At 33.4% G+C, this 16,889-nt stretch overlaps 1 protein-coding gene across 1 annotated transcript; it reads right to left on the reverse strand.

Moving 5' to 3' along the window:
* On the reverse strand, positions 1 to 903 carry LOC104728250. The gene is made up of 2 exons (XM_010447262.1): positions 241 to 903; positions 1 to 45 (listed from the first exon to the last, which is right to left on the reverse strand). Exons 1-2 carry the CDS (start codon positions 901 to 903, stop codon positions 1 to 3), a joined length of 708 nt encoding a protein of 235 aa, XP_010445564.1.

Raw genomic sequence — 16,889 nt, forward strand, 5'->3', positions numbered from 1 at the left:
CTAGTCAAGCTGGCCTATGTCTAACTCAGATACCGAATACCAGTTCTATCATAACATGTTACAAACTATCAGATAATTTTAATTCAGATTAACACTTGCTACCTAATGGGCTGACAACGGTACCGAAACTATGTGTTAACGGGGATATTGTGATAACATTAACATTAACTCTATAGCCACTCAGTATTAACACTAACATGTTAGTTAATGGGGTAAACAAGTGGCAAACAAACTTCGTACCTGACGTATACTTGCGTATATGGAAGAGTGCCTGTCCGACACAAACACGAGGTCTGCTTCGTCTGGCACAACTTCCGTCATCTTGCGTAAGAACCACGTCCAGGCATCGTCGTTTTTGCTGTTCACTATCGCGAAGGCAAGAGGAAACACCTGGAAGTTTGCATCCTGGGCGCTTGCAGCAAGGAGACAGCCTCCATATTGGCCTCGTAGGTGTGTAACATCTATGACAATTACCTTCCTCATGTACGTGTATCCCTGGATTGATGCGTGTAGTGACAGGAAGAGATATTTAAACCGATCAACTCCATTGCTATCCAATTTCGTTTCAAGGGATACGTTTGAGTTTGGATTTGTTTGTAAGAGCAGCTGGAAATATGGTTGAACCAATGCGAAGCTTCCTATGGCTGATCCCATGGCATTGTCCATCGCAATTTCCCTCGCCCTCCGTGCCTTCCAATATGATACATTCAGGCTGAACTCTTGGCGAAGCATTTTCCGGAGTTCATTTGGCCGCGGTCCCCTACCGACGACGACATACTGTGTCTTCATCAGCCTTCCAATAACCGCAGTTGTTGCTTGTTTGTGGAAGTCACCTCTAGCGTTAACACTGCAGGTGTGTTGCTGAGTGATGCTTCTAATTTCAAAACGCTCGCTGTCATCCATTTTATGTGCAAATACACGCCATGGACAAGTGTGACTAACACACACAACCAACACTTTCAGCGTGCATGATTTTGAGTGGATAAAATGGAACTTTTGACGTATTGCGTGGATTGCCATTTTGGTGGTATAGTCTTCCTTGTTTTTGAATATCCTCCCCACGAATATTTCGTCGCCTTCATAATCAGCATCCTTTAACGCCCTGTTTAGTAGGTCTGGACATTACAAACAACACACACAAAGTACTTGTTAAACCATATGTTATCATGTAACGAGTTTCATAACATTACAATGAATTGTTGCGATAATGATTGTATACCTTCTTCACCCGGATCATCAAAATATGGTGGTGCGTCACTGTCACGCAACAAAGTCGGTACAAGAGTCTCTAATTAATACCAAATACCTGCTGGAGTTTCCGAACTCACAATTCGTCTTTACGCCTATCTCCATGTGGTCACTGGTCACACATTCATTGGCATTCTCAGGAAAGGTACCATGTGTAGCCGACGCTGGGGCTATACCGAGGTGTACTCCCACATCATTGGAATGGTCTACCCTAGTTTCATCACCTATTAATACATCACTTAGTCAGTAAGAATCAGAAGTGTTAGATGTGTAAGTCCAAATATTGGAGTACTCCTTTTACCTATGTCATCTTCCAGGTCCACAACTGAGAATGTCTCGCTTGATGGTTATGTGGTCGGCGTAGTTGGCGTAGCATCAGAGGATCTTGTCGACGAGACTGTTAGGATATCTGGCGGGTTAGCAGCTACTCTAACACCACCTGATAGGCTTAGACGTAAGCGGTCATCTTCCTCTGTAGTAGGTTGCACCGGGACCCCAAATTGCAGCCCCCTAGCCGTCCTCTTGCCATCCGCTGTCTGTTGATCTGTCCCTAATGGTACACCATCGAGACTGATCTGTGTTGCGTTTATTTCCCTCGACATCTCCGACTGGTATTGTTTGAGCCATGCTTCGAATTCCGCAGTACCATTGGGATCATTCGCAACCATCTTTTCTTTCCCCTTCGATGTTGTGACCGTTCCGGATCCGTCAATTTTATCGGCGCTATGATCGGTAGCAGATTCATGTGGTTCCTCTGCGTTGATCTGTATTCCTTGATAACGAGGGATGGTTGGCTGTCCAAATCCATAGTGTGTATCCCCGATGTATTGGTTAAAATCCGTAGGCCATGTCGTCGTACCCTGTAACTAAATTGTTATGTGTTAACATATTCAGTAACGCGTTGTCCCATACCGCTCTTGTTTCTGCGGTATTCCAATACTTATCAGATATCTCTCTTGTCGTAAATGGACCCACATCCAAAGGGTTGCGGTAATTCGGTTCGTCTCTTCTCTTTCCTGCTTCGATAACCTTCACGCGGAGATGTACTTCTTCCAGATCTGCTCGTATTGCCATGAATAGATTCGTATCTTCATCATTCTGGATCTGGATTGGGTGGGTGCGTTTCCAGTCAAGGCCCATCATCCAATGCGGCCACTGGTATGTCAACTCGATCTTGTCCTCCGCTCTTAGATCCATCCGTTCTTTAACCGAACTGACAACCTTTGCAAATCCATCGGTTTCGTGGAGCCAGACAGCTAAGAAGTAACCTTCGGGAGTGGATACGTGTTCATAATTGCCTTGCCCATCTCTTTTCCACCCCCCTTGAACCAGTCGTACAATCAATGTCATCAATCACCTATAACAACATATGGAGAGTAAACTAGTTAGCGCGGCCCTACCATAGTTATATGTTACAATACAAACTCGCGATAAAGTTGTACACGACAAAAAAACATAGAGGCGTCGCAGTTAATACCCACCTTACACTTTAATTCTCTGGGTGTTTATCTGTTTCTTCACCAAGCTTCGTAATATCTTCTGGGTCTTAGTCTTTCTGTTTGTATGAGTACCCAACAATCTATTGCGGTAATAAATAGCCAGCTGAATACTTAGGGTATCCCAACGAAGCAAATAATATCTAATACAATCATTTCATTTTTACAAAATTTTGCTCGTCCCTATGTGTCCCTATGTGCCAGGCGGCGGAAGATTTATTAATACTCGGTGCATTAAACTGCAACATTAGATTTTATAAGATATTGCAGCATTTAATGCCTCTATAGCTGCGACACAATATTGTTTAGGTATGTAGGGGGTTAAAAGTAAAACTAACTAAACGTGCAAAAATATAACTAATTTTTAGATCATGGATGGTACAGACTTAATATTTTTTTTCTCCGGGGCTACAGATTAATTTTACCCATAAAATAATAAATATTTCTGTTTAGTTTTTGGTTATGGATACTATAGTCATTTTATTCAATTCTTATGGTATTTTAGAAAAGAGTTTTGAGATGTGGTATTTTGGAAACTACAATATTACACATGTGGTAGAATTGTTAAAAAAAAACTCTTTTTTTAAACTCATTATTGGATGGAAATCTTGGCTGAGTTTGATTATTGCAGTCAGCTGGAGCTGATTCAGCCAAAATTTGAATACTCTTACTGAAATCAAAGGATTATATCAAACCAAAAACCTTATTTCAATGTTTGTTCTTAGACACGACCATGATTAAGGTTATTGCGGTTCAGTTACGGTTATATACGTTTAGAGTTATTAGATGATTACCATATTTGACGAAATCTAGTTATTTTTTATAATTATACTTTTTCAAATTTAATTGTACGGTTAACCTACGGTTACAGTTACTAACAGTTACAGTTAATATTTTCCTAATCATAACTAATTTATTTTTACGGTGTTACGGTTAGGTCCGGTTATGATTTAGAAACAGTTTGGTTATGGTCCGTCGTACGGTTACGGTTAGATTATGGTTGGTCATGCCTATTTGTTCTCTCGTCGCTTTCGTTTTCTCATAGCTTTGTTCTCTCTATATCGACTCCTCCTGGTAAGTTCTCTCTCACAGTTTCGATCTCGTCGACTTTTGTTTCCCATCGGATTAATTTGGTTGGTGTTTGCATAGAAATCTGTTCGTTGCTATACTTCAATTTTTGTTCTTAGTGTAATGATTTGAGAATTATGGTTTAAATACTTCTTCTGAGTTTTGAAATTAGTTCCAATTGGAATAATTACAAGTGGTTTAGGAATTAACAGTTGAGTGGTTTTGATGAGTCTAGAGCTTGTAACTGTTGATGCCAACCACATGTTTGATGGAAATGTTTCAGAGAATCAGTAGGCTGGTTTGATCATGGGTTTATACGAAAAAAGAATTGTGTTATTGTGAAGAGTTTAACTTGCAGGTTTGTGTCATCATATGTTCAAATTGTGAAGCCTATAATATAGTCAAAGTTTTGGTTGCTTTTGTAATTGTGTATGCTTTTCTATGGAGTAAAATATTGATAATTATTTTGAATACTTGAATGTGTTATGGGTTATGCTTAGTACTAATATATTGAAACACAGTTTAGTCTCGAAGATTCATGATGTATCCTTGCTTAGCTTTGTGATTTTTCTGTTTCTTTTTTCCTGGAGTATGTTGTTGTATCTATGGTTTGATGATCATATTTTTTTCTTTTTATGTGTAGGATATATATAGAACTTGTTCAACGCACTTCTTAAGAGAAACACCAATGACAACTATCCATGGCACTGGGGTGAGTTTCTTCCCCTCTAAACTTATATTTTACTCAATGCATTTATGTAGTTTAGATTGATTTATTAATATATATATATATGTTTGTATGAACTAAGAATCTCACGTCCAGTGATGAGCAAATCCGTTTCTATCTCCAACTAAGAATTGATGAGAAGCTTAAAGAAAATATAGGAAAACAGAATTTGAATGATGTTGGGAGAAAGTCCATCATAGATAAGTTTTATGATGCATATGGGAAATACAATCTTGGAAAAAAAATTGGGATCAAATTTACTACTTGCAAGAAGCAGAGTATGAATCTTTCAAAAAACTTACTCACAACAGAACTGGACTTGGTTATCATTCAAATGGGAGTATAAACATGTCTGAGGAATGGTGGAACGAGCGGTGTAAGGTAGAGATTCTTTTGTGGTTCTCATCTTTAAGCTTCTTCTATAATTTCCGAGTTTTTTTTTTCTTTTTTTCTTTTTTTTTTGCTTTTAGGAATGGTCTGGGGCAAGGAAAATAAGAGATAAACCAGTGGCAAATGTGGATTTGATTTAAAAAAACTCTTTGGTACAGTCATATCAGTGGAGCTGAGGGTTCGACTGCTCAGCAAGGTGAAGAGCATCAAGATGATGATCTTGGTGTTGATGTTGAATCAAGTTAAAACCCTCCTACACAAGATGCTGATTCTGTTGATGATGATGTTGAATCAAGGCAAATCCCTTCTAGCAATATTGGTAATGGACCCTCATATTCCAATATTGGTAATGGTCCTTCATCTTCAAATAGGTCAAGGGGTAGTAAAAAAAGATTAAGGTCTGTACAATAAGAAGAAATTGTAGCAGAAGTGATTAGGGATAGTGGTCAGTCACGAGATAAGATTCTTGCCCACAAGAACCAACTAATAGAGAGCCACCCTGAGATTAGTTGTAGTCAGTTTCGAGGTATGAAGAGTCTACACTCTCTGCCTGGTATAAGAATGTGGTCTCCCTTATATAAAGCATCAATTCAACATCTCAAGCAAGATATGGCTAATCGTGAGACTTTTTTATTTTATGAAGATGATGAAAACAAAATTTTCTCGTTGGAGTTTGCAACTGGTGAAAGCAGGGATAAATGACTTCATAATTGTTATGTGTTTTGTAGAACTAGACTCTAGTTTCTAGTGTCTTTATGTTTTTCTAAAACTCTTCTGTCTATTTGTCTTTCAGATGACCAAAGTGTTAGCATTATATTTGAACTATTATGTAGTAGTCAAATTATTTTGGGAAAACAAATGTAGTTCTTACTTGCAGTCTTGTAGATATTACAATTTTAGCCTAAACAGGTTTCTAGAACTATTTGTTCTGTTCATCAATCAGACAAGCCACGTAATTTTAACATTTGTTATTGAGAATGACCAGTAACTTGGTTCCAAATATGACAATCATAAATAGAGTTTAAGTCGAATGAGACCCCAACGTATAACTGCCATGAAGATATTTGTTTATAACCAGGTTTACAAAAGTTAATAAGTGCACGGCTTCGTGTTGGATAAAACAACGACACTCCAATTTTTAAAGATCTAAAAGTTTACAAATCAAAAATGTGAATGTTTCAAAAGATCACGATCTAATGCACAAGTCCCTGTCGGGATTTTTTTTCTTTTTCTTCTTCTTCCTTTTCACAGTTTTCTCTTCCGCCAATTTAACATCTTTGCAACTTTCATTTTATTGTTATGAAAAAAATATACCTTCATTTTATTATGATAAAAAAAACTAAAACTTTTTCTTATATGAGCACCTCTCAAATATTAATTCAAAAAAAAAACTAGTTTATTGAAGAACTAGACGACATCATTTACACCAAAATTAATAAATTATAACATTTAATTTTATATTTATGTTAATAAGGTTATAATATTAAATTTCCTATGATTTTCTTCAAACTATTATCAATTGTTTATTTCAAAATTGAATTTTCTAAGTCCAAGTAATTTTTAATAAGTAATAAGAAAGCACTAGTATTTTATTTTCATACTAAACAATGTATCAGCCCATTTTTTCTGCTTCATATTCTTTTTTTCAATGCAAAAATAATATTTGTTCTTTATTATACTCCTTAAATATTTTTTACTGTTGTTATAAAATTATGAAATGTAAGATATTTTTAAGGTATAAGCAGTCTGCCAATCTAGCATTTATAATGGAATACATATGAAGCTGAGCCATTTGGTGTATTGGTTGACCAAAACATAATAGTTTTATACAAGGTTTAGGAATTTAAAATAAAATAGATGGAAGTAAAATCTCCTTGGTTTATTGGTTGATAAATTTTACTTTTACATTACATTCATTTGATTTTATATCTATAACATGTTAATTCCTGTAAATTATTGGTAAAATTGTGTCAAATGATCAAGCGTTGTAAGCAAAATATATCTTGAAATAGAGTTAGAATTAACTACTGTAAATTAATGTCTTATAATAAAACAAATTTTATGTCATGCTGTATGTAAAATCGTTAATTTTTATTGTATGTGTTGTAAAGTTGGTGAATGTATAAGACAAAAGAAGATGAAATGATGGAACATATGCACATTAGATGCACAATAATAATTCACATGTTTATAATTACATATCAATTATCGATCTTATTTAAAATTTGCAGAACTAAATTGAAAATTATGTTCTCTTTCTCCCATTTGATAAGATGCTTTGGATAAAAAGGCACATATAAATTTTTCTTCATAAAAGTATAAACCAATCATACAATCATATAAAATTAACTGATAACAAAATACTAAATATATTTAAAATTTTCATAAAATTCTACAAGAAATTTAGTAAAATGAAAGAAAGGAAAATCAAAAATATTTTATAAAATGGTATAAAGAGAGTATATTACTATATTAAAATTAAAAAGAAAAAGATAGGTTAGAAACGATTTAAAAAAAAAAAAAAACTTGAATTCATGCCTTGTTTTGTGAGAAAGACAAAAAGGAGCATTGTATTGAATTTATTTTTTTGCAAAAGAGGGTATGAACAGAATCTCTCCCCATTTTTGACAAATTTATTCTAAAAAATTTCAAAATTGAAGCATGGGATAAGAAAATTTTGATATTGATAACTTATACATGTGGAAGATTTTATTATAACCAGAAAGTTCAAGTTGATTGATTATTTATTTCTTTTTCTGTATCTACAATGTGTTTTATGATAAATTGATTTACATATTTATATGTTTTGCCATTTGGAAGTAACTGATTGAGTTACTATAACATATATAAACGATACAAATGTACATTTGGAAAATCTAAAATATTTTAAGTTATACATTCTTTGTATTGTTTGAATTAAGTTATGTCATGTGTAATGGCTTTGCAATTTCCGTCATTAGGCCATCACAATTCACAACTAGTCTCGGTTTGTTGAAAACTTAGCCTTTTGTTTTTTTAATATATATATATATATATATATATATTATTTTGTCAACAATTGGAAACAGATCAGCTTAAATAAGCCAATTGGGAAGAATATTGTTTACATAATGATACAATGCGCTTTGTTACAAATTTTAAGTTCAAATTATAATATTATAATATTTCATAAGCTCAAATGAGTTTTTGTTTATATATCAGTTGTTTGATTTTTATTTTGTTATGTATATTTGGTCTATGACTTTATGTGATTTTTTATTATAAATATTGTAATTTGAATATTTTTGCATGGTTATGAAATGTTATGACTTGAATATTTCTTACATATATTTGGTTTATGATTTTTTTTACAAAAACTTTTGGTTACTTACAAAAAATTCTTATGTGGTTTTTGGAGATCTTTTGTTTTGCAGATGCTTAAATAGATGTTGGATGATGATGATGATGTAGAATTGTTAGAATGCTTACTACCAAGAGGTTGATCCACCATACAAAATCGAGGTATAAGATAATGTCATGTTCTATAGTTCATGCATTTTTCATATCAACAATGTAAGCATTCTAACAAATCTTTCTTTAGAATGTTTTTAAAAGTTGGTAAGGATAAAACTATCTAAAGTATTGCTAAAAGATATCAACGATCAATGGATACTATGAAAAGAAGATTTGATGAAGTTTTGAGTGTAATTTTAAAATTTGTAATAAGACAAATTTATAAGAGTTAGCTCGATTATGAGGAATGATGATTAATATTGGCCATATTATAAAGTTTGTATCTTAGCACTTTTGGAAACTCATATCTCCGCTAGTCTACATAGTGGATAAGCAGATTCTTGCACAAGGAGTAAAGTGGAAAATAAGTTCAAATATGCATATGCTGGTGTGTATCATAAAATGAAGATATTGACTCACTACAAAGAAATGAAGTCTCTTTTCCGCATCTATCAAATGAAAATATTATTTGGTTTAGTCTACATTCCTTAATATATCAAAAATTCGTAAACTTTGGTTTATTTAATTTGATTAAACGTATTATTTTTGCATCATTTTATCACAAATTTCTTTTTAGACTCTTTTATTCACATGAAAAATATTTATAAACTCCTTTAATTTATAAATATTATTTTAATCCTTTTTATTTATACAAGAAATATATTTGAATCTTTAATATGGGATAATCATACTATTCTCTCTTATAATTAAATATGCACTGATCGAGTATTATTACCTTTTTATTACATTACTTATTAACGACACAGTTTCCTTTTCATGATGTTACATGTATTTTCTATTTCTTTATCGTTCCAATTTTATCGAATATCTTCGCAGGAACGCATTTTATATATATATCTGATCTTTGACGGCTATTTTCCAAAATTAAATACTAATCAAAAACTAGAGATATAATATACCTTAACCCTCATAAGATATTGTTCAACATGCATAATTTTTAAGTCTTGTTTGTTGATGTGTTAAACCGATAATATAAATAAAACGAGTTTTAATGGGGATGAATCAGGACTGGTTTTCTTATTAACGTAGAATTAAAGTAAGGGTTTACAGGAAATGACAATTAAGGAGCTAAGCGTAGTTAATACGAAAAGAATGCTCTTCTCTTTCTAATTGCCCAAAAAGTAGATCCAGAGCTCTAACAACGACCTCTGGTATTTATAGTGGGCCAATGACCTAGGGCTTCTTCTATCTCTCTGTAAAATGACGATTTTGCTCCTGCGGCCAGATGGACTAGATCCATGATTTCAGACCCTAAATCTCTTAAAAATCTTCTGTTTAGGCTCTAGAAATATTGGCGGCAAAACTTCTAATCAACATTTTTTCTTCTCTTCTTCTCTATTAGCTGATTTTCATAAGTTTACGATGGTGACTATTTCGTGAAAAACAAAAATATATATATAGAAGCTATATATATATATATATATATATATATATTATCTTGGATTCCAGGTCAGGGATCAATTCTTCCCAAGCGCATAATTGCTAGTTTTATCCTTTTTGCCACATGGGTATGGGCCCATTGCTTACTGTCCATTTGAAAATCTGAAGGGACCATACCCATGGGATACCTTCTCTCCAGGAATTAATTTCAGATCTCTCCATAAATCTGAGTATTTACCTTGAGTTATCAAAAAAAATAAAAAAAATAGGGGGTCCAAAATAAGTTGATTACTTTATGTTACGTTGTCAACGTCACTAAGCAAATGAATCTCTTTTCAGTACACCAATTTTAATAAGTCATCCGGCGGAATATGATGCTCTCAAAACATCGGCGTGCGTATACATTTATATATTTTAAAAATAATACAAATAATAATATAGAGAAGCTGTTTGAACTCTTGTTTTAAAAATCTCCGCCTAGCATCGATTACGTTCCGTAAAATCGTTGGGTCCACCAACTCCACCTTGATTAATGACTAATCCCCGTCTAACATCGATTATCCGATTATACTATTTAATCCGATTAATTTCCGCTTATTTTTGTATATAACGATTATTTTTGGAGCCAAATATAAATCAAATATATATATTTTGTTATTTAAACATTTAAATTAAGAGTTTATGATGTTTTACAATAACTAATGTACAAACTTTTAATTAAAATCATAAATTTTTTCTTAAAATTACATTTTTATGTGTTTACCGTAATTTTAAAGACAATACGTTAGGTTTATATTTTACTTGATATTTTTCTTTTCACATAAACAGAATTATACATATATTTAGTACTATGTATTTTTAATTTACTATTAATTTAATAAAATAACCCTAAAACTAGTTTCCGATTAATCTCCGTTCAATCTCCGATTTTCTTGTTAGGCGCTAGGCCCATCCAGATTACCCAACTAGCGCCTAGCAATTTCTAAAACAGGGCTTTTAAGTAAGAAGAATGCAAGAAGATAATGTAGCATTGTACGTATGGGCAAATTTTTATTACTAAATATAATGTCGTGTTCATACAAATTTTCTAGCTGCAAGTGCAATAATATAGGAGATTCGATGAATACTTTGACCACTGAGAGCTTTTTTTTTAATTTAGAAAGTTTATTATAAGATAGATAATTCTTAGGCTCACCCCAAAAAAATTTCTTATAAGACCGATATGTAACTTTGGGTTTTTTGGACCACTCACTTTACAAATAAAGCAAAATACCGCATTTTTCTTTGTATCATACGTAATTATCAATTTCAATAATGAATGTAAGTTTTCGTACTTATTTATTTAGTTTAAACTTTAAAGTCAGTGCAAAATAACTTAAAGCACTTTATTTTTTAGTTTTATCATCACTTTTGAAAAATAAAATATTATTAAGAGTTGATTCGTGAGCCAAAAAAAGAAATAAATAATTTTAGTTTTAAAATCACTGATATAAGAAATAAAAATACCAATCTTTCATAATTAATAGAAAAATATGTTTGAGCCAAATGATTGCATCAACAAACGCTTACATCAATGCGTCATATATTCTCATCTATCTCTACATGATTTAATAAACTAATTGAAATTCTGTAATTTTACTCTCGAGTAAAAAAAAATCAAAGTAGGGTTATTTAGGGTCCAAATGGTAACAGTGTATTTGGTTGTGCGGGACATATAATTTATTAGTGCGGTACGGTTCAACTGCGAATCATGCAAGAGAAATATATTTACAAGACAAGTGCGGTTTAAACAAAATAAGCGGTGCGGTATAATATTTGATTGGTGAAAAAAATTGCGGTTCATAATATTCAACAATATTAAAATTACTTATATATGCATACTACTAAAATTACTTTATATATTACATTTTGAAATTTTTTTTAAAGATAAAAAAAAAAAAATTTGAAAGTACATTCTAAAACTATTTGAACGAGAAAAAAAAGAAAGAAAAGACACATAAAATTTTTGTTTAATAAAATATGTGTAAGTTTTTTAATTTTATTTATTCAACATAAGTTATATGTTAAAATTACACGTAAAAGACAAGAAACAGTTTAATCACACACAAGGAAAAAAAAGTTACTCCCTCCATTTCATAATATAAGATGTTTAGAGAAGTTTTTTTGTTTCATAATATAAGATATTTTCAAGTTTTTCTATAACTTTTAGATTAGTTTAATACTTTATATTATGCAGTATTGTTTGTGATTGGTTAAACTTTTTTAAATTGATCATTTTTTAATCTGCATGATTTACTCAAAATATTTTATATTTTAAAAAAGAGAGAGTATATGTTAAAAAAATATTATGTATGCGTTTTTCAAATAACGCAGGGTATAGGCAGTAACAGGTAGTTAGTGCGGTCCACAACTAACATGAAACCTAGAAAACCGCAACTAACAATTTTTTTTTTTTTTTAGAAAAACACAAATTGCAATTATTTTGCTGATTGGTGTCTAAAATAAGTTTCACAAAAAGGTGCTTTGAAATACACACTTCTAATCTCTTCATTCATTGCCTTAGTCTTTTTCGTTGCATTAGAACACATCACCTTACAAATCTTTTATATAGTCTCAAAAAATATAAAATTGTGGTTCAAACTAATAATTAAAAAATTTTGGTTTGATTAGAATACTTTTTCAACTATTTGCAACAAAAAAAAAAACAATAGAGTAAAACATATCTATTCATTTAATTATAAATAGTGCCTTTTATTTTCGGAATATGAAATAATTATATCATTTTTCTTTTACTTTCTTTCTTAATTAATTGCTTTTGTATTCTACAAACTAAAGAATTTGAAGCGGAAAGTGTTTTATTATATTAATTGAATTCATGGTCTAAGGTGCTAGTAGGACGTTCCATAAAAAATGTCCTTGAAGCCATTACACTACATATTGACTCTTGAACAGTATGAACAGAACACAGTCACCAATTATATTTATAGTTTACTATAGGGTTTTGTGCAAAAAAACCCTCCAAGTAATTTTTTTTGCAACAAAATCCTCCAGCTCAAATAAATGCAAGTCAATACTGCAATCTTAAAAGTCACCCGCAATATAACCTTCTCTGTATCGATGACGTGGCAGTTTGAAAATCTTGCTGTTTGGAAGACAAAAAAATGGCAAAAGCATTTAGATTTATTATTAATAATTTTTTTTACAAAAATCTCTTTTCTGGTCTCCTCCGTCTCCGCCTTGTCTTTCTCTCTCTCCACCCTCACAATCTTTGGTCGTCGCTCACTCCGCCTCCGTCTCCCTCTCTCTTTCCTCCTCCTGCCGTTTCTCCTTATGTGATGTTGTCTCCTCCGTCTGTTTCCGTTCCAATGGCACACCTTTTCGCTGCCTACGATCCCTCCAGCCAGTGCCGTGCCCAGATTTACGGGGGCTTAAGGCGAAATTGAAATTGAAAGTTTTTCTTAAAAAAAAATGTAAATAAAATAAATGTAAAAATCATTTTAAAACATAGAAATTATTGAAAACAAAACAATAATCTTTAAAAACTAAGATATAGTCTTTTTCCTTGTATTTAAATAATGTTTTCACCAAATTCTCATAATCTAAGTTCTTACTTAGTTCTTTTCTTAACTATTTGATAGCAAACTGATTATGATTTCACAAACACAAAAAATATATGAAAGAATGGTGGGGCTTGAGGCAAATGCCTTTTTTATTGCCCATAGGCACAGCTCTGCCTCCGGCACTGTCCAGGTCTTCGACATCAAGGAACCACCACTCCCAATTTCTGCCTCTTCTCCTCAGTCCTTTCTCTCCTCTTCTCTTTACCCACCCAACGATTGCAGGTTGTTTTTTTTAGTTTGAATTGAGATTATGTTTCAGTTTTGTTTTAAATTTGAGAATATGTTTCAGTTTCTTTGATGCAATGCTAGTCTAATAGTGGGTTAGTTAAGAAGAAACAAGTTTCAGATTTGAGTTTGATTATATTTGATTTTATCATAAGAGTTTTGGTTCTGTTTCATGATTAGAGGTTTCAGATTTGAGCCTTAACATGTGTTTTCTCTACTTATAATAAAATCACATTCGCTCACAAATAACGAATCTGATTACCAATGTTTCAGATTTGAGTTTTAGTTTTAGGTTTCATTTGAATTTGAGTTCTCTTTGTTTTTTTGTTAGAGTTTGATGTTGATGTGTTAAACCGACAATATAAATAAAACGAGTCTTAATGGGGATGAATCGGAACTGGTCCTTTTATTAACGTAGAATTGAAGTGAGAGTTTACAGGAAATGACAATTAGAGAGCTAAGCGTAGTTAATACGAAAATAATGTTCTTCTCTCTCTAATTGCCCAAAAAGTGGATCCCCTGAAGTGACAATGACATCAGATATTTATAGTGGGCCATTGACCTAGGGTTTTTTCTGTTTCTTCCGTAAATGACGTTTTTGCCCCTTCGGCCTAACGGGCCAAATCCAAGAATTCAGGCCCAAAACTTCTTAAGATCTTCTGTTTGGGCTTCTGTAAATGTTGGGGGCAAAGTTCATATCCAACATTTAAGTTTTGTTTCATGATTAGTTTCAGATTTAAGCATTCACTTATGTTTTGGGTTTTGAGTTTCATAGTTGTCTTTTGTCTAAATCATAATTCACTAAGTTTAAAATGCAGTTTCAATGACTATTGTCTAAATCTCACAAAGTTTCAGTTTTAATATTTCCGTGGATAAAGGTTACACAAATTCAACTTAAAATGAAGCAAAAAAAAAGAAGGAACAAAATGCGTGGATCTCTCTTGTTCTACCTCTGATCGGGTTCATTGTTGGTCACAAATAGAGGATCGCCCGATCACGGCCCAAAGAAGGGATGTTAAAAGACAAACAAATACATTTTTTTCAATTTTTTATTAAAAAATAAGTCTCAAATGTTTTGCCATTTATTTGTCTTCAAAACAGCAAGATTTTCAAATTGCCACGTCATCGATACAGAGAAGGGTTATATTGCGGGTGACTTTTAAGATTGCAGTATTGACTTGCATTTATTTGAGCTGAAGGGTTTTCTTGCAAAAAAAAATTACTTAAGAGGGTTTTTTTTTGCACAAAACCCTTTACACTATATTATATACTAAAGTATAAATTTTCACCAAACCGAGTCTAAAAAAACGAAGACCAATTGTGATTTGTCTGAAATCGAAGAGAAAACGCGTTCCGGAAAATTTTGCTTTATTTCAACCTCAGTATCTCTGTCGTCTTCCCTTTTAACACCTTTGACTACGTGTCAACTGCTTCATGGGCCATTTTTTCTAAACAAAAAAAAAAAAAAATCAAAGTGGTGAACAACGAATTGTTCATCAACGTCGATAATATGTTGTTAGTTTTTGTAATATCGAACGGAACGTGAAAAAGAAGCAACACATAAAACCACTCAACATAACTTATAAGTACATCAGTTTTAGATATTTAATTATTGGATATGATTGCTAACTATGGATTGTTCTTTTTTGTTTACCAATCAAACAGTGAGTTTCAAAAGAATGGTTAATTGTATTATTTTTTGGTATTCATACCATTTATAAAACAATTATTAAAATTTCTCTCTCGAAGGCGAAAAACCTAAAGCAAATCTCAATTCACTTCAACGACTACGCTGCCGTCGTGTAGTCGTGACTGAATGATTCCGGTAGTCTCTTCTCCGGTGAGCTATCTAGTCTCTCCTCTTTGACTTGATGGATTCTGTTGCCACTGATTCTCGTCAGAGCTCCGTCGCTTTGAATTCTCCTCTCGCGACGGAAGATATAACTCAAACCTTGCATCACTCTTCTCCGCCTCTGACAGCTCCTATCTCTACTCCTTTTGTTCCCACTATTGGAGCATGGGCAAAACCACCTAAGATCATCTCAGAAGTTGTGCCTTACCGTCACGAAACTCTAATTCCGATAGAAAGAGGCAAATCTGATCCGGCTTTAGACATCCTTCCTCCAGCGATTAAAGAGGATGGACAACTACGATTTCCATGGGCAGCAAAGATGGACCCTTCCATCCGAAATCTCCATCGAACAACAACACCAACTTACATGGAAGATGGCACCCCAAGGTACACATTCCAAATCATGTCTTGTTGAGAGAGCTTGAGAATCAACAAGAATATGTGATAGGTCAGTTTAATCGTTGCCTTACACCATCTGGAGGTCTCATCAATGCAGTGGCTAATAGAATTTGGGGAAAAAAGTGTAAAATTTTTTCACGAAAACTTGGGGAATCCTCTTATTTATTTCATATTCCGGATGCACCAACTAGAGTCTGGGTTTTACAGCGTGGTGTATGGCACATTGATGATTGCATCATGTTCGTTGCTCCATGGACTTCTGCTGATACATTAGCTCTACCAGAGATCACATCTGTGTCGGTCTGGATTAAGCTAAAAAAAATCCCTAGTCGTCTTTACTCGCATTGGGGAATCAGTTGGATAGCTTCAGGTTTAGGTGAACCTATGGCTACTGATAAACCAAGGTTGGATCCGTCTCTAATGGGAGTGGCTAAGCTCATGGTTGAAGTTGAGCTAGAAAAAGAATTTCCAGATAGAGTTGATGTCGAGGACAAAAGAGGCAATGTCTCTATAGTGGATGTGGAGTATTCTTGGCTTCAATCAAAATGTAGTAAATGTGGGTTTGTAGGCCACAAAGAAACTAGATGTCTTCTCCTCTCTCAAGCAGCTGCTGCAGTGCTAGGTGCAGGTTCTGTTTCTGCCTGCACTTATGTCTCCCCTACTCACTCAGTTGAAGCTGCACTTGGTGAGACTACAGTCCGCACACCCTCACCAGCCTTTGTGGCTGGGCATACTACTACTACAGTTGAAGCTACTACCATCACCACTGCCTTATGCAACCTCATTCCCATCAACACTGAAGTTGTATTGTCATCTTCTCCAATGGTACCTGTCCCATTTTCAACACCTTGTTCAAGTTCCTTGCAAAACGAGTTTGTGCAGGAAAATATCGTAGGAAGTAATCAACTTGCTGACTTCGATGTTGGAGATTATGGTTATAAGATGGGTGATGAATCCTCTCAACGTACCCG

The sequence above is a fragment of the Camelina sativa genome, chromosome 11 (genome assembly GCF_000633955.1).
Source record: "Camelina sativa cultivar DH55 chromosome 11, Cs, whole genome shotgun sequence".
Taxonomy (NCBI): domain Eukaryota; kingdom Viridiplantae; phylum Streptophyta; class Magnoliopsida; order Brassicales; family Brassicaceae; genus Camelina; species Camelina sativa.